Source organism: Colossoma macropomum, unplaced genomic scaffold (genome assembly GCF_904425465.1).
Source record: "Colossoma macropomum unplaced genomic scaffold, Colossoma_macropomum, whole genome shotgun sequence".
Lineage (NCBI taxonomy): Eukaryota > Metazoa > Chordata > Actinopteri > Characiformes > Serrasalmidae > Colossoma > Colossoma macropomum.
This window is the reverse complement of record NW_023494797.1, coordinates 8,597,368-8,616,306: the sequence shown is the minus strand read 5'-3', so window position 1 is coordinate 8,616,306 and position 18,939 is coordinate 8,597,368. Positions and strand designations below refer to the sequence as shown.

Genomic DNA, 18,939 nt, shown 5'->3' with positions numbered 1-18,939 from the left:
GACATCACAGTGGCACCCCATTCTCTGACCGCTTCAATCTGATTATCAGAGAGAGAGAGAGAGAGAGAGAGAGAGAGAGAGAGAGAGAGAGAGAGAGAGAGAGAGAGAGAGAGAGAATGATCTTCCTCAATGAGAGCACCGCAAAAAGTGGAGCAACTTGGATTCAACCACTGTTCATAGTTCTCGGAAACACATATATAGATCCACAGATGCAGATATAGTTCCATATATTATCATAGAGGTTTTTATTTCTGACATACATTTAGACTATTTAGAAACCAAAGGAGCAATGCCACCAGTACACGTTTGATCAGCAATAGGTGCACTACACCTTAACGGGTAACCTGGCCTCTATTCCTCAAGAATAACTCACTGTCCATATAGTTGAATAAAACGCCTTAGGATATCACAAGGCTGGGAATCTAAGGGGTTACGAGCATACCATGATCTCGATGTTCCTCACTTTGCCTTGAAAATACCCACTGACACTAGTTTACATGGGTTCGTTTTACAAATTAGGGCTGCTACAGCGCCCTCCAACGGCGGTGCACATGTAAGACGAGAGCATATAGTGAGGCTTTCGACTGAAAAGTATTACATCACGTATTACGTAAATGTATCCTTAAAGCTGCGTTTTGGCAGATATGAACAGTTCTGATAGAAATGGCTGCCTAAACTACATGAAAACAATCTTTTACACCCTACATTTCTACCTAATGCCCGCTGAATGTGCTGTATCTACTGTATGTGCTGTATTTACTGTATGTGCTGTATTTACTGTATGTGCTGTTTGTATCCCGCCGAGATCTTTCTTCCACGGCCGATTTGATCCAGCGCTCCCAGTCGCTGTAATTATTTTCCAGTCAGAGCCAGAAGGTGAATGAGCTGACAGTTATGACCGGAGACCCCCTCCCCCCCCCGCGCCGCCCCCTCCTCCTTCTCCTCTGTGGGAAAAAGAAAAAGGACCCGGCTATAATTCAATTCTGCTCCGTCTCGGGTAAATTAACAAACGGAATGGGCGCATATTGGATGTAAATGAACTCCATTCGTAAAGTGAAGAGGGTTGATTAAACAAACGCACACGAACAGTTCACTCACTTGGCTTACATTTCTGGACACACTGTGACAAACGTGAGAGATACGCGTTTTAAAATGTGCTGTTAACATTAACGGGGTTGTTTATTTACTTATAGTCAGAGTTTTATGCTGAAATAAAACTGTAAAATCTGCACGTTCGAGCTCCAATTAGTGTGGGACCCATCTGATCTCGCCGGGTCTTTCTGACTCTGGGGACCGATCTGAGCCCCGCGCGGCACGCGCCTGGTGATCGCGGGATTTCTGGTTGTCCAGGAAACGTGCGACGCCGCCATCTGTCCGCGCGCGCTGATCCCTGTCGCCCTGCTGTGTAGCGCGAGACATAAAGATAACCCGGCCAAATGAAGACTAAGAGCTGATATACGGATGGCTTTATTGGACCGCGCAAGCGCACAAGCGCGCTACGTTTATCTAAAAAATAGGACTATGAGGTCCAGCAAGGTCAGGCAAATTAGATTTTATTCATGCGGACAAATATAAAACAATGAGTGGCAGGCAGGGCACAGTGGTGTGTGTTAAATTAAGATCCCAAGATTCTATTCTACATTTTCTTGCACTTTATTTTTTCGTTTGGGGTCCATTTATGTCATTTGTGAAGTTTTTTTTGTAAATAAAAGGTCATAATTAATTTTACATAACCATCTCTTTATTCCTTAGAACTAAACAGTCTGTTTTTGTTACTATGCCTTTAAGACTTAGAGAAGATAAATGAGCTCCGTTCTGATTGGCTGCCCTCTTTTGCGTCTCATTCAGAAAGCACTCAGAGGTGAAACACTGCTTAGAACTTCAGTGTGAGTGGACGGAGCTAAACTGCTGTAGGCTGAATAGAGGGATATGTGTAAAGTTGATTCTCATGACTTTACAGAAGTAATGAATTCAAAACACGCCATATTCGCAGCATGGTTTCCATATATGGACTGTATGAACAGGGGAGTGACCAGTACGTCTTGAAACTTTAATATGTTTACATATTACTTCAGACTCTTTTATTCAAACAAAGGGAAGCAAACGTAGTTTTTCATGATATGTACCCTTTAGGGTTGGGTTGAGGGCTGATAACTGTGATGAACACTGCCCTCTGCTGGTCAAAGCTGGTCGTGGCCTGTCTCCTCTCATATCCCATTTATTCACTCACTCACTCACTCACTCACTCGCTCGCTCGCTCACTCATTCACTCACTCACTCACTCACTCACTCACTCATTTTAATATCCTCACAATGTCAAAATATTCTTGCTTTCCATCAGCCTCCAGTCATTTGGTTCCCACAGAGAGTTGCATGTGTTTCTCTGACACGCTTTGATAATGCGGAATGTATAGTGGGTATTGTCAAAGATATAAATAACCCTGATTTGCAGGTAAAACTGACTGGAGTTGGACTATCTGACACAGTATTCAAATGAGCTCTTTAATTTAACACAGCATGCCATGCAAACCTTAAACAAACACATGAGAGGAAACTCATACCACACTCTTATCAGACTGAACTATCATAACCAACATTTAAATCATGTCCCTTCAGATGGCATTAGTTCAGCTGTTTCAGCTCTATTATATTTATAACACATGACGTACTGGAAGCAAAGTTTTGTAAGGTTTATTCCAGATGTTTGCCACATGGTGTAGTTGTTTCTGAACGCATAAATCACCAATGAATCACCTGTCTTTTATCCTAACCTTCTATTTCAAATCTTTATAAAATCATCTTGTATAGGAAACCTGTGCAGTTTATGTTAACTGCTGTTTACCTACTAGAGCCTGCTGCTTTAGGGGTGCTCTTATTTAAATTCCATGCAAATACTGAGTCTGTGAAGTCAAACATATCTGCGCTCCCCAGAGTGTCCTGCATTTTAGAGCACTTGTTCAGAGAGAGTGGAAGTGGAAGCAGCAGTGAACGAACACTCAAGCTGCTGCGCACTGACAGAGCGACTCGGCACAGCTCTGTGAAATGTGAGTGCACACGGACGGCGTGTCAGAGCTTTAGACAGTTAAAGCCTGCCAGCAGAGCTGCTGGTGTACTTTCACACAGCTGAGGAACCTGAGGAGAACTTCAAGGTAAGTCTTCTTCTATGCTGTTTGCTTTTCTTACATTCATGGGACTGCACAATGCATGACTAACAGAATGAATGAATAGTAATCTATGAAATCATTCAAATATCGTGAATGGGCAAAGATAGTCATCAATGAATAGTGTTGGAAAAAAAACTCATATCTCCAAAAAAGTAACTTTATAGGAGAAGGAAAAACATTCTTAACTTGTAACGAAAGTTAATGTAACTACATTTTTACATTTTACATTCTAAATTTAAGTAATTTTGAACCATTTTTGTTGGCCCATTTTTCATGAATTTGTAAGCAATTAAACACTATATTTAAAATGATGTAAAATAAAATCTTAAAAAATTAGATTTTTTTGTATATCAGTGTATATGTTTTTAATTTTTTGACATAATTTGAATATTGTTGCTTTCCAAAGAAAACCATGCATTTCCATTTTTGTCGATTTTTAGTTTTCTACATCATTTCAACACACCAGCTGTCCTTTACACTGTGTGAAAATTTCATGATGAATGGACCAATAGAAATGCTCCAAAATCATTTGGAATAAAATCTCTTTACATGAGTGTTGTTTGTCTCTCCTGTAAACGTACTATTTAGGAGATGCTTGTTTTTCCTTCTCCTGTAAAGTTCCCATTTTGGAGATATAATGTTTTTTTCCAACATATTCACATAAATATGTACATATTTGTGTATAGCATCTTTTAGTGAGAGTATGAAAGCCAATTGATAATAATGTATTAATTATGCTGCATGTTCATGTGCAGTTTCATAAAGAAAAGAAATAGTTTACCTGGACAGGCTATTTTAAGGATTTAGGCTAAAAATACATCATTGACCTCTACTAGTAATACATCTAGGAAGGTATCAGATTGTATTACTTTCACAGGTGGAGGCGGATATGCAAATAGGTCAGAAGAAGAGATGTGCTGTACATAATAATGATCTGGGTAGAAGAAATAAAATTAGGTCAAACAATAACCTCAAGACTATGAAATAACAGGACAGGTGTTATATTTAAAGTCCTATTACTTTCTGGATGTGAAGAATACACACACACACACACACACACACACACACACACATACATATATCATATATATATATATATATATATATATATATATATATATATATGTATTCTTCACATTCTAGACATTTCTAGACATTCAGGGCAAGAAATCACACTAATAATAATAATAGAGTAAATCTCGAATTTAAGAGGTTTAAACAGGTTTTCCCCCCATTTTAGTGACCTCATTAGGGGGTTGTGTCTAATGTGCCCAACCCCTTAAACTGTATGCTTATTATTTAGTTAGTAATTTTGGTAAGTGCTTTAACTGATTTGGTAAATACTATGAAAACGAGTGAGCAATTGAGATCCCTGATTAGTTTGAGCAGTTAAAAATTAAGGCTTCTAACTGATTCTTCTTAAAACTTTATTTGATATAGGAGTTTCTTTAACCTGTTAACCATGTCCAGGAGCCGACAGTGGGTCTAGTCTACCATTCCTCACTCTCATGACTTAAGAACACAGTCAGTTTTCACTGATTTCCTTGTAATTACTGAATATTTAGCCTTTGGATATGATAAGTCAGGGTATTTAAGGGGTTAAGCTTAAGGGGCTAAAGTTTAATGCACACACATCTCATTTAGAGTAATGTTTTTAAAATAGTCATCAATTTAAAGGTGCTTCTGGGAACCAGAGGTTCTTCTCTGGATTCACTCCAAAGAACCCTTTTTGGCACCATTTCAGAGGAAAGGGTATATCAATGAAGAAGTATAATTAAAGTCTTCATTAGATTTATTTCATTGTAGCACATCATCACTGTTGGGACCTGTTTTTGGTGTGTTTTTTTTTTTAATAATTTGATACCAGTTGTCCTGTCAATTGTGTGAAAAATTTATAATGAATTGACCAATAGAAATAATCAAATAAAAAAGGAAATAAAAGGAGTAAAACCTTTTTACATTCACTTACATTGAGGTTAAGTATGTTTTTTTCTTCTCCTGTAAAGTTTCCATTTTGGAGATATGATTTTTTTTCCAACAGTGTCAATATGTTACAGACATTGTTGTGTTAACAGTACAGTCTAGGGCTCTAGTTGGGTAAGAACTCATGTATAAAGCTCAATTAGATTAATTTTCTTTCTCCAGGCTAATTTTTGCTACTGTGAGCCCACTATGGTGCAGTTTCACTTTGCTGTTTTTATTTGTTTTGAGTGCATTTCACTGTTTGCCATGTTATCTTCTGTGTTATATCCTCAAGTTTCAGTGAAACTGTGAACAATGCAGAATGCTTTGTGGGAAAAAAAACTCTTTTTGATCTGATGTAATATGATAGGGATTAAGATAGCCCATCTGATACTGGCTGAGTGTTTTTTTCTGGCTGTGTTTTCCTGCCACCTGAACAGGATCTTTATCTTTTTGTAGCGTACACACAGCACCATGCTCCAGAAACTGTGGCCTGTTATTAATACTTTGCCTTAGGGGTTTCTGTATTATCTTTTGGATTATATACTCATTTTCAACCAGATCATAATATAAAAGCACTATTTTTTTATTTCCTTTCAAACATCTTAGAGTGAAAACCCTGAGTTTTTGAGTTTCCTATGACTTCATGGGCAGGCCGGGCCAGCAGGTGACAGCCTCAAGACATATGCTAAGACTTTTGGTGCCTGAGCTTTAACTAGTGTCAGGATTTTTTTGTTGGCAATACAGAACAGTCATTTGGCTGTCAGAGTTGAAAAACAATCACAACTTTTGATTTATTTTCTTGGAAATGCCTAGGAGCCTTTGACCCATTTACTGCTTGGTGTAGTATTAGAAGGAAAGTTAATTAAGTGTTAGTAGCAGTTCCCTATTCACCATGTTCAGGAGATGATTAGGTAGCAAAATTACAGCCTTTTCCTTTTTCATGAAGACTTTACATAAAAAATACCTTAATGGGGTGTGGCCCTCTTAATGTTCTTCTGTATGTTCATTTTCACACAGATAGAACATAAAACGTACTTCTACATAAAGATGTTCCTTTAGTCTCAGTAGAAATCAAATAAACCCATTTATATTCACAGTACTGTGCAAACATTTTAGGCAAGTGAGAAAATTAGATTTAAAAAGATGCTAATCTGTGCATTAAGCATTTATTGCTTGGAAAAGCACTAATATTAGAAGAAATACAATAACATTAGAACAATAAGTAGTGATTTTGTGTATGTCAGTGTGTTCGGTGAACATTTTCAAACATCTCTTCATTGCAGCCCAGTATTTTCTGCAGTCAATATCTAAAATTTTCAATGTAAATATATCATGGATGAACTTCCCATAAGGAAGGTGAGAATAGGGTTGGTTGGCACAGTGTTAGTTTGATCATTTCTAGGTCAGTAGGAGGAAAACAAGAATGTAAGATAAAATGATTCCCCTTTTGACCAACATAAATCCATTTTGTTAAGAGCTCTGAATGTTACATGTTGGGACAGGTTTGCCCAGATTTGTAGCAAGAGTGGCACATGATTTTCTCCTCTCTCTCAAAAAGACAAAAACATTGGGTACTGTGAACAATTTGAATTCTGGAGTTTTTGAAAATCCTGTTTTTTCCCTTATTTTACTTTGATTGATCCCTTCCTAATGCAAATGGATTATCTCATATCTAATCTTCTCAGAAATATCTCCTGAAAAATCAATAACGTAACTGGAAATTAAATAAAGGAAGGCTGGTCTCTGACTTTTGCACAGCACTGTATATACAGGCATTGTGAGTTCGAAGCTTGTACATTAGTATGTGTGTTTCTGCTACTTTCAGCATGTATGAATGCATTTGCGCACTTGTTAGTATATGTGGTGTGGTGTTTTGCGTGAGTGTGGGTGAACACAGTGGTTCTTTATGAGTGCTGGTTAGGCCTCTGCCTGTGCTCCTGTGTGCGCAGGGTCAGGTGTCAGTGATGGTGTGAATGTAACACCTGTGTGCTGTCTCGCTGCTGTGTGGGCTTCCCATGCCCTATCGACCAGCCAGGATCAACCTCAACACATCCAAGATTCATCTCACACATCAGCCCTGAAAGTGAGACAACTTTGTGCACATTTGCAATTAAAAAATATTCTGTGCTACTAATTTGAATACATACTAAATCACTGAGAGAATCAAACATTACTCACCTACAGAGTGTAGCAACAAGAGAAATTGTAGTGTCTATAGTTCTGTATATGATGTTCTGTATATGAGCCCTCATATTGGATCACATTGTGATATTTGCTGTCATACCTTGAGTTTAGAAATCAGAATCAATATCAGGAGAGAAAACATTAGATCTGTGCAGCTATACATTCAGGGCTGTAGAAGGGAGATTAATAAGTAAATATATAGTATAATTTACAGAATATGGTCTATATTAAGCAGGAAAGTAAATCTCTAAATGAATTGTATGGCGAGAATGCTTGCTTTCTTTTACAGCTCAGGTTCAGCTGGTTCTATGTAATATACATGTACATACTATATAAGACTCATGTCTTTGAGTGACTGTACTGCTTTTACACCTCATTTAACTACCCGGTAATTTTGGTATGTTTTTTTTATTTACTTTTCTGTTTTACACTAAAAAATTAATGTTTCTTTGTTTTCACCACCTTATTACCCCACAATGTACTTTCATAAGTTTTCTCAAAACACTGAAGCTCAGTTTTTGAGCTTTTAAGCAGCTATATAATGAATTATTTTTTACAAGAGACAATTGGAATAATCACAAACTGAGATGTAAAAGAAAACTCCTTCAAAAATAGTCTTAAGAGTTACATACACTCTCAGAAATAAAGGTACAAAACTGTCACTGGGGCAGTACCTCTCTTGTCATTGGGGTGGTACCCTCAAGGGCACATCTCAATACCTTTGGTCAGAGGACATGATTGTACCATAATCCATTGAAATTATATTTTCTGAGTCGTATTGATTCCACACTCCCCGTCTCGTCTCCAGGCTTTTTTATTTTATTGTTCTGCTTTAAAATATTAGGTCATGAAAAGGTATAAATACATAATTTACACAGGGAAAAACTTATTGAAGGTACACAATTGAACTTTAAAATCAATGTTGTACCTTTGAGGGCACATTTACATAGTTTGTAGGTTGATGAATGAAAAATGTACCTGCACAGTACCTTTATTTCTAACAGTGTACTCTAACAACAATTTTCTGTAAACTGTACTGTAAACTGGCAGTAATTTAAGTTATTTTGTTACAACCAAACTGACCACTCAGCAGATACTAAACTCTGTGGTCTCAGATAAAATCTATGACACTTTTCTCAGATCATTAAAGCTGAAGTGCTCAAGTTTCCTTGTTCCTACTGCACTCTATTTGAGAATTAGGTCAATGAACTTTGATCCGTGGAGATAAAAGCTGATGCAGATTTCTTGAAGCTTTCGATTTAGCAGTGGTGCATGATGATGCACCACAGTGTGGATTTGCGGTGGAAAGCCCAGCCACTGCTTTAAGAATCTCTGTTTTTTTTCTGTGTAATTCTCATGCTCTTTTCTGCTTTTAGGCCACTTTTGTTTACTCAGCCGTGTTGCGGCAAAGTCACCCCTATGTTCCTGCTTCAGGGGAAAAACAATAACCTGGGTCGACTTTGTTCAGCCGTTGGCATATCAGAAAGCTGTAGTTCTCCCCTTTGTAGAACCACTTCTAAGGCTACATCACCTGTTCTTGTTATTGTCCATAAAAAATTGTCATCATGTGGCCCATTGTACACCACTGCCCCCACCTTTCCCACCAAATCCCTCCATCTGTCTGCTCTCACCACAGCTCCTGGTCCTTGGCCTTTAAGAAAATAAATGAGGGCTTGCTATTTTGCCGCCGTTCTTCTCTGGGCCTGTTTGGATGGCGCACATCTGCCCCGCAGGTGTCTGCTTTCCTTCCTCTTAACCGAGGAGAGTTACCACAGTTACGAGAAGTGGGAAGCATGTTGTTACATGCCTTAAGACCCCTCTGATGAATAGCTGTCTGAGTATAGGGGAAAGTATGGGGTGCAACTGGCGTCGGTTGCTAAGAATTGGCATAAGCCCTAGCCATTAAATCCTCCCTTAACAAAATAGGCCGTCTAAGCAGGTATATGTCTGTGGGTGTTTTTGATTTTTTTCTGCTTTGGGCTGCTCTCAGTGTAGTGAAGTTGTGTGTATGTTTGGGTAGAAGGGGGAATGCCCACATTTCTGATGACTTGCACAAATTTCAAATATCTTTGAATAAATTTTTAACAGTGGAAGTCTATATATGCAAAATTTTCTCGAGTTCGTCCACAGAAATAATAATTGTTGTTCAAAAATGGCTCTTTTTAGTGGTTTGGTCATTGCTGACTTTGCAAAAGTGTCCTAGGCCTAGCAGTAATATTTGTGTATGTGTTTATTCAAGGGCCCATATCCTGCATTTTTCCACTTGTGATGTTTGTATGATTTTATGTAGCAAAAACATTCATAATTGATTTTTACATGACCATTTTATAACCTCTCTTAATCTCTTAAAATTACATGCAGAGTGTAACTGTGAATTTTTAAATAGCAATAGTAGATATGAATGATAACTATCATAGTATAGCTATGGCATGTCACACAGCTACCTGGCTGGACAGGTTAACCATGATTTCTGTGGTCTTATCAACTTCTGTCAGTGATTTTCCATCATGGATATCCCTTTGAGAGTCTCCCAGAAACATTTTTATTATGTTGTATCTCATTTCCATTGTGTTGTGACTGGCTGGGTAGTGTTTCTGAAGTCGCATGTATTTCCTGTATTTGCAGTGCGTCTGTGAAACATAATTCAGGTGTTGTCATGTTGGTAAAAGTGTTTTCTGAATTTGTATAGCGTGTTTATTAGTTTGCAACCTGTTTTTCATTGTACTATGCATTGGGTCATGTAGGCCATTGTAAACAAACAGTGCCTTTAAGATGGGCATATTGAAATGAGCTCTGTTCTGATTGGCTGCCCTGTGTTGTGTCTCATTCAAAAAAGAAGTCTGGGCCAAAACATTTCTGATTACTTCATAGTGAACGGGCAGAGCTAAACTGTTGTAGGCTGCATAGACAAATATAAGTATGCGAAAGTTTGGGCACCCCTCACCAAATGCTTTGTAAATGTTTTGTTGATTTCCTAAATGAAAAGAAATTAATACAACAGCTGCATGAAACAAATTTAAACACATGATTACCATTTCTTTGCTGATTTTAATACATGGGGGGAAAAAACTAAAATAATATGTTACATGTATGAAAGTTTGGCCACAACTTCAGTTATGTTAAGTTATTTTTTTAATGTCTCAGAGCTTATTTGACTCATTTGCCTTAATCTGAGTCAGGTGTAGACAATTTCAGAGCGAAATAAATGATGTGATCTTTCAAACCTCTCAGGGTGCTGTACTTATGCTCAACTATTAGATTAGCTCATCCAGGCAGCTGACTATTACAAAGCAAGATAAGACTTTAGACTGTGATCTCATCACAAAACTCAATGTTGGAAGTGTCCAAAATAACATCTAGATAAGCCAGAGGCATTTTAGAATTATGTGGTCTGATGAAACAAAAAATGTAACTCTTTAGCAACAATCCCCAAGGAATGTACTAAATATCAACACATTCGGGAAGTTAATGTCCCATTGTCAGGTCAGTGAAGAAAGTGAAACTGTACAGAGACTGAATATTACAGCAAGACAGTGATCCAAAACACACATCAAAATCAACTCTGAAGTACTTAAAGAAATGAAAGATGAGGGTTTTTAAATGACCCTCCACGACCCAGAAGGATAAGAAGCTTACATAATGTGTGTGTGTGTGGGTGTGTGTGTGTGTGTGTCTGTGAATATTATTGGAAATCTGTGATTAGATCTCAAATATGATGTGAAAAGAACAAAATCAAGAGAAAGACTGTTAACCGGTGATCTTTGCAAGTACTGATTGAAAGGTGCCTAAACTTATTAATATTTTTTTTTCAGAATGTTAAATTCAGCTGATAATAATATTGTGATGCAATTAATAATTGTTCGTTAAGCTTGCAGAATGTGTCATATTTAAGGTTGTTCCATGCTATGGTGTTGAAAATTACTGTGTAATGTGTAAAAACAATTTATAGTAAAATGTGCTGTTTTTCCAGCTTAGTTTATGTGTCTGGACTGTATGCACTTCAAAAAAAGAAGGAGAATTCTTTTTATTTCATAATATAGACCTTTTGGACCAACTCTTGGCTCATTCCATGTTTTTTCTGCTTTTGGCTGCTTTCAGTGTAGTGAAGTTTGTGTATATTTTTGTAGGAGGGAAAACTGTGTGTGAGCATTTGTTTTTGCATAGTCTTATGTATATACTGTACATGTTCTGTCATTGCTCCTCAGAGTTTTTCCGCATTCAGCTAATTATCTTTCATCTAACTCTGACACTCTGAGGTCTTAAGGTCAGGTCTAAGGTCAGTTAAATACTAAGCCCCTGCTTCAAAAATGATACATTCTTTGAAAATAATAAATGTAGTACACATCTCGCAGTCAGCCTTGTTGAGTTCCTACATCTCCCAAAGTTTTTACTCTGTCAGCCCATAGTTTTGTAAGCACAGTCACTGGAGTAGCTGCGTCATTTGAGCTGGTATAAACCCAACTATGGCTGGATTTGACAGTAGCCCATAGAAAAAGACAGACATATGAGCGGCATACCTCTATAACCCAGCCAAGAACGAGTTCTGTTCAGTCCTTCCACCGTTGCAGAGTCTCTGTGTGTCAGCACTTTACATCTACACTTTTTTTTCTTAGGTGGATTTGCACTGTACACACAGAATACCTACATTGTGCATGGTCCAAGTTTAGTCCTTTAAATAAATATACTCTGGTTTTATGATGAACCTGTCAGAGTGTGGCATAACAAACAGTGGACAAAAGGCCTTCAAAGCAATCTTTGCACGTACCAAAGCAGCCTTTGCCCAGGATATTTTGTTGTTATTTTTCAGTCAGAATATATTTAATATATGGTTAAAGGAATAGTTTGGCAAAACATCTAAATTACATAGTTTTCTATTCACCCAAAATGCAATGAGTCAAGACAAGTTTAGCATCTAAAACATGCTTCATTAGTTTTGCCCGGATGCTACAAAACTCATGCTAAACAAACAGTGTTGGGGTAGGTAATAAAAAAGTAGTCAATTGCAAGATGTTAATACGTTCTACGTTACTTATGCAAATCTGTGCCAATTGGAAAGTAGAAAAATGAATACCCCTTTTCAGTATTTCACTTAGAAAGAAATATCATGTATACAAACATAATTAAAAATGCATATCACTGTCTCTGCCTTTACTCTGAGCAATACAGCCATGTATGCTTGAATAAAATTATTAACAGCTTCTAAAACCAAGAAACTAGCCAGCCATTGGGATCTGTATCCATCAGTTTCACATTAGCTTGTTTAGAAGCTTCCATAGATCACTCATCATGTTGACAACAATGTTAAGTTCTTGCTCTTTGCCAGTCATAATGGAAGTTGCTCCATCAGTGACGCAGGGAACACACAAATAAATTATACACAAACAGGCGCAGATAATACATATAGAGTTTGTGTTTTAAATCCAATGTGTGGAGTTAATATTGATGTAACAGTAAAAAGTTACATAACTTGTTACAGGGAAAAGTAACATTCCATTACTTTTACATTACTGGTACACATTACTTTGTGCCACATCACCCCCAGCACTGCTAACAAAGAACAGAAGCCCAACTAGCAACAAGCCTACTACATACTTAAATCATGGCACACTTGACTCAAACTGTATTGAGTTGCTACGAGACTAAAGACTTGTTTGTGTGGTTCCTGACACTGTATGACATACTATTATTTATTAAAATAGACAAGTACTTTACATGACTAAAAACAGTAGCAGCTATCTGACAGCTATCTGGCCAAAACCTTTCTTCAAAAAGAGGACTGATTTAGTATCTGAAACAAATGATTACTGTTCTAGAAATATTGACTTAGTATCTCAAAATAATGACTTCTTTTCTAAAATTCTCAACTTTGCATCTCAAAATAATCACTTACATTGTCATAATATTGAATTATTATGTTGAAATAATGACCTACATCAAAATAAAGATTTAATATTTCATTATAATGAATGATATTACTTTGATTTAATGATTTAATATTTCCTTATAATAATGATATTACTTTGTTGTTTTCAATAACTCATTTCAACATAACATCTCAAAATCTTTAGTCATTCATTTTTAATAATCAATATTTAAAGAAAAGGAGTAAATTTGTAACTTTTTTGAGATAATAAGTCAATATTTTAACACACTACTGCCAAAAAACAGAGAAGGAGGTGGGAATGGGCTTCCATCCTCGACTGACCAATTACATTCTGTAAATTAGATTTTTCACCAAATGATTCTGTAAAGTTTAGTCTTTTTTGCCAAATAATACGGCTACAGTGGCAAGGAAAAACTCCCTAAGAGCAAGAGGAAGAAACCTTGAGAAGAACCAACACTTAAAAGGGGAGTTCACACTGGATAGCACAACAATAACACAAGAGCAATATGAAAAGACAATAAGGTTTTACTATTTGTATAAAATATTAAAATACAGTCATGGTTCAGTCATTGTTCATGTCACTGTGTTCAATATTAATATGTCCAGATGTATTTATTAAAATCTAATTTCTGTGTGGTCAGTTCCAGCAGCCCGCACACTGGGCCGGAATGAACGGGCCTTTGAGTCCACGGCGGGAGCCCGTGCCTGACCTCTCCTGCCTGCAGCACTACAGCGAGTGGCTGGCCTGCAGGCATGAAGCCAGCCTGCTGCCCATGAAGGAGGACCTCGCCCTCTGGCTCAACACAATTCTGGGTAAGAATGTGAGAAAGAGTGTGTGAAAGTTGCTTCTGAGGTCAGCCATGCATTTTCCTTGTAATGGTTGCAAGTTGGATTTAGAAAAGAGTAGCTGGTTCTAGATTAGCTTAGTTTAGGACTTGCAAACTTGCTTTTGCTTGCAAATGTGTTGCAAAAATCATACATTTGAAGTGAAAGGGCCTCTGAAGGTCACGTTCAGTGAGGCACAATGTTGAAATATACACAAAAACATGAACGTGTGTATATAGACCAGATGTTCACAGTGATGACGGACATTTTAGAGTTATTTGAGCTCTACATGACTGAGGCCTGGGCTAGTAAGAATCCTCTAAATTGGATAAATGCATGGAAAATAACCAAATGAGGTGTGACTATTATTATTATTATTTATTTATTTATTATTATTATTATTACTGAGATATGTCTGGAAGCATCACCAGATGTACTTACAGATATGCTACTACTACTATTACTATTACTACTACTACTACTACTACTAGCACTACTACTACTACTACTACTACTAATAATAATAATAATAATAATAATAATAACAGCAACACTTTTCTTTCTGTAATATTTAGATGTATCCTAACTCTGAAGTGGACACAAACCATAAATTAAAACTCCAGCTCTGTGGTACTATTAATAGTTTTGTCAATACATGCCTTAAATCCCTGAACCTTGTTAGGACTTTAGTAACTAGTATGAAATAAATAGCAACTGTTGTTAAATGAAAATATAAGTTATGTAATTCAAAAGGAACTGTATGTGTGGGCGTACACGCTGGCTCTGAGGCTTTAAAGGGCTATCTATAGATAAAAAGACATTTTCAAATGCACGCATGTCATGAAATGGACTATTCCATGACCTGTATCAGATGATGGGGAATAAAGGTGTTTTCAGACAGACCTGATAATCTGAATTCCCTAAATTCCACTAAGCGTAGGATCAATGGAAAGACATCTGCTGGTATTCTAAAGAGCAGATTGGCTTTCAAAAATAAACCAGAACATGTCAGAGCCTGTATTGGTCTGGATGCTTTGACATGAGGCCACCTTAGAGGTTGAGGAAGCCAGAAGGTGACAGAAACATTATTCAAGAGAAGATAGCAAAATCATAAAAGTAACAGAGCTGTGGAGAAATCTGTGGAAAACTTACATGAGCTACCAGACTTACACTTACTGGCCACTGTATCAAACATACGTACTTTGCTGGTACACGTTATAGATCTACATATAGAAACCATAGCTTGTTTTTTTTTTTTTCTATTCACAAGCTGTGTTAGTCTTCCTCTAGCCCAGGCATGTCAAACTGGGGACCTTCTGGGCTATTAGTGTTTACCTTCATCCAGCCCTCTGAATTCAGTTGATAAAGGCCTTGCTAATCAGCTGATGAGCTGAATCAGGTGTGTTTAATGCTCCAGTGCGCTGAAGCCTGCAGTGTTTTGGCCCACAAGGATTGGAGCCTGACACATGTGCTCCAGCCCTTCAATGGTGGTCAGTTTAAAGGATCACTGTTGGCTGAATATTTTTGGTTGGCAGACTGTTCTGAACCCAACAGTGAAACTGAGGTGTGTAAAAAACCCCCGGCAACACTGCCAGAATCCAGAAATGCGTATTCAGTCGATATTACATTTTGAAAATTGTTCAGAATACAATTACTTCTACTTCTATACAATTACTATTGTAAAATTAGCAAACAGAGAACATGTTCATTAGATTCTAAACAGGAACTCAACAAAAAGCTTCTTTACAAACACTGAACACTAAAGCCTGAGTGGACTGATAAATCAGAGTGATGAATCTATTATTTATCTCAGCATTTCTGTTTTGAGTGATGATAGAACTGTCTCTTCAGCAGTGGAGTGTTTGCGAATGAATTCAAACAAAATTCAAATTCAAACAAATTTAATTTTTTGAACACAAAGTAGAAGAGCAAATATCAGTATGACAAAATTCAAATATATTTTATTTATATGCTATAGTTTTTGATGAACATGAGCATAAAAACTTCCAAGCAATTAACCATTGACCAGTTAACCAATTAACTGCCATGTGATGTCTGCACTCTCACTTTGAATTATGCTTCGAAATGGTGCTACATTACATCCTTCATGAGGGTGAGTAAAATAAACAGTCTTCCATCTGCAGGGTGGATCTGAGCAAATATCTGTCCTAAATATCTGTCTGACCAGTCACAGATGACGTTGTTATGAGAATACCTGTTTTGAACCTGTATTGCTACATAAAATGTCCATGTAACATTTAGGTCAGTGAATTCAGTATTAAGTCATAAGTACATTTTCAGTATATTCTGCCCAAATTTGAACACTGCTGAGCTGGTACAATTGAACCAGCAGACCACACACTACTCCCATGCCACTACTAGTGTATGTTGGTGTCAGTGCTGTGCTGAGAGTGGACCACCACCCAGATGATATCTGGTTATCAGTGGTCCTATGGTTCATTGATGGACAGGACAGAGGGCTCCTGAAAAATTATGCAGCATGAGATGGGCCACACTCAGTAACTGTTTACCTACAGAGTGCACCTATATGGTAGCTGGACCTGTTAAAATGGCAACTCCATATTTGTATTTCCATAATGGATTGTTCAAACTCCCCAGGTTACTATGCAGCTGCTAGGACACAAACAAACAACCAGCATTAATCTCTCTCACGCACCTCTATATCTCCCTTCCCAATATGCTCTTCCTTTTCCTGGATGATCTCATGGTGCCGGTATGGCCATGTGGAGAGAGTAGACCGCAGGAGAGCACTTAGCTTCATTAGCTTCATCTCCGAGGGGAGGCGGCTAATGACTATCCGCCATCACCCTGTACATTGGCGTCTCTGTTTGGGCTTGGTTTTGTTGTGGTTTCCCTCCTCCTGCACCTTCTGAATGCCTCCTCCTCCTCCTCACTCTCCCCTCTCGTTCCTGCCACCTAGTTACAATGTGTGTGCATTTAACACCCAGGCACTGGAATGCATCTGCAGGCCCATGTGAACTTGGAGGCGGGGGGGTGATGCTGTATTTAGAGGATGTTTCTGAGCACCTGCGAGTTGCCCGAGGCACAGGAAGAATGCTGTGCTTGGTAAAGAAAGAAGTGGGAGAGGAGGAGTAGAAGAGGGAAGGATTTATAGTGAAGAAAAACAATCAACGTACTGCACACTGAGCAAACAGCTTTTACCCTTATCTAGAAGTGTATGCACTCTTTATAAAAGGTCTTTGCTTGGACATACGGCTCTGGGAAAATCTTTTTTTTGGTATAGAACTTTTAAATCATGTGGAAGGTCCTTAAACTTTGTACATCTCTACTGCGAAAACAGTGCTTTAAAGAACCATCCACTGAAAGCCTGTGGAACCAAAAGTTGTTCTTCAATGGCATCACTCCTTTATTTTTAAGACTGTAGGCCTACATTAAGAATACCTAGTTTGCTATTCAAACTACTATTTGTTTGTTTTCAGCATTGGCCAAACCCAGTGCAATTGCACTGTCCCATCCACACCACATAAAGCTAAATGCGTCATGATTCTACGATTCTTTATTGCATTTAACTTTTGAGTTTTTAAGTTTTTGTTGTCTGTCAATATCTGTAAAAAAACTATATTGTTTTGTGATGCACTCCAGCACCACTTCCCGAACCCCAGCCCTGCGACCCAGAAGGATAAGCGGTTTAGATGATGTGTGTGTGTATGTATGTTTTGTGACGCCAATATCAGTATTTCCAAATACCTGTATTCCCATGGACTATATATTTATTTACTCAGCTCTAGGCCAAAGTGCTCTTAATGACCCATCTCTGACCTCCTCATTGTCCTTCTGCCCCTCAGGCATGAATATAACAGCGGAGAACTTCATGAACATGCTGGAGACTGGAGTGGTGCTCTGCCAGTTGGCTGAGGAGCTACAGGAGAGGATGATTCTGGCAAGCAATGGCAAGGTGCTTAAAACCCTTATTATATATTCTTAACTGAAGCTTCCACTCTTAATAATAAAGTTTTTTTTGAACAATGCTAGAGAGGAACTACTTTGGTTCTCTAAAGACCCTTCAATGGATAGTGCTTTTTAAGAACTGTGTTCACAAATGAGATGTACAAATGTGAGAAACCATTTTGAAGTTTAAAGAACTTAAAAGTTTAAAGTTCTATACCAATCTTTTTTTTTCTATAACCATGCAACCAAGCCAATAACCATTTCCAAACCTTTGTTTATAGGAATGTATGTCACTGAAGGGTGCAGCATAAAGCCCTTCTCCTAATCCATCCATCAGACAAAGTCTGAATTCTTTTGTTAGGTGGATGGATAGATGGCTAGGTACATGAATGGGTGAACTGGTACATGAATGGAGGATGGATGGATGGATGGATGGGATGGCTGCATAGTCACATGAATAGATGAATAGGTACATGAATGGACAGATGGGTGGATAAGTGAAGAGAGGATGAATGAGGAGAAGGTCAGTTAGATGATTGACCAAGGTGATTGGTTGGTTGGTTGGTGGTTGGTTGATTGGTTGATAGGTTGGTTGATTGGTTGGTTGTGTAGGTGGGTGAGGAAGATGGACGGACATACAGATGTATAGACAGCTCAAGTCAAACTCTACATGCATGGATGGATGGATGGAATGATAGTTATATGAATGTATTGATGGATGAAGAGATGGATGAATAAAGAGAAGTTCAGTCTGATTGGATCAGGTGACCGGCAGCAAAACAGTAAAATGGACAGAAACTTGATACAATTCATTGAATATAGAACTCTGTTCACTATCTAAGCTACTTCTGCAAACACATTAAAACTATAGAAGCCCATATCAGCATCCTGTGAGCAACAGAACTGGTTTGCAGAATGTGAAATAAACCTAGAAGCCTGAATCTAAATTCCTCCACAGGTAGTATTTGCTATGAATCTGCAGCCCCA

At 37.9% G+C, this 18,939-nt stretch overlaps 1 protein-coding gene across 1 annotated transcript in view; it reads left to right on the top strand.

Moving 5' to 3' along the window:
* Positions 1–2,972: 2,972 nt before the first annotated feature.
* Positions 2,973–18,939, top strand: part of gas2b (growth arrest-specific 2b) — a 40,994-nt gene continuing 25,027 nt past the window's right edge. Inside the window, exons 1-3 of the mRNA XM_036583951.1 lie at positions 2,973–3,149; positions 13,839–14,010; positions 17,850–17,959. Of these exons, the coding sequence (XP_036439844.1) occupies positions 13,866–14,010; positions 17,850–17,959 (255 nt within the window). The 5' untranslated portion in view covers positions 2,973–3,149; positions 13,839–13,865. The remainder of the gene's footprint in view (positions 3,150–13,838; positions 14,011–17,849; positions 17,960–18,939) is intronic.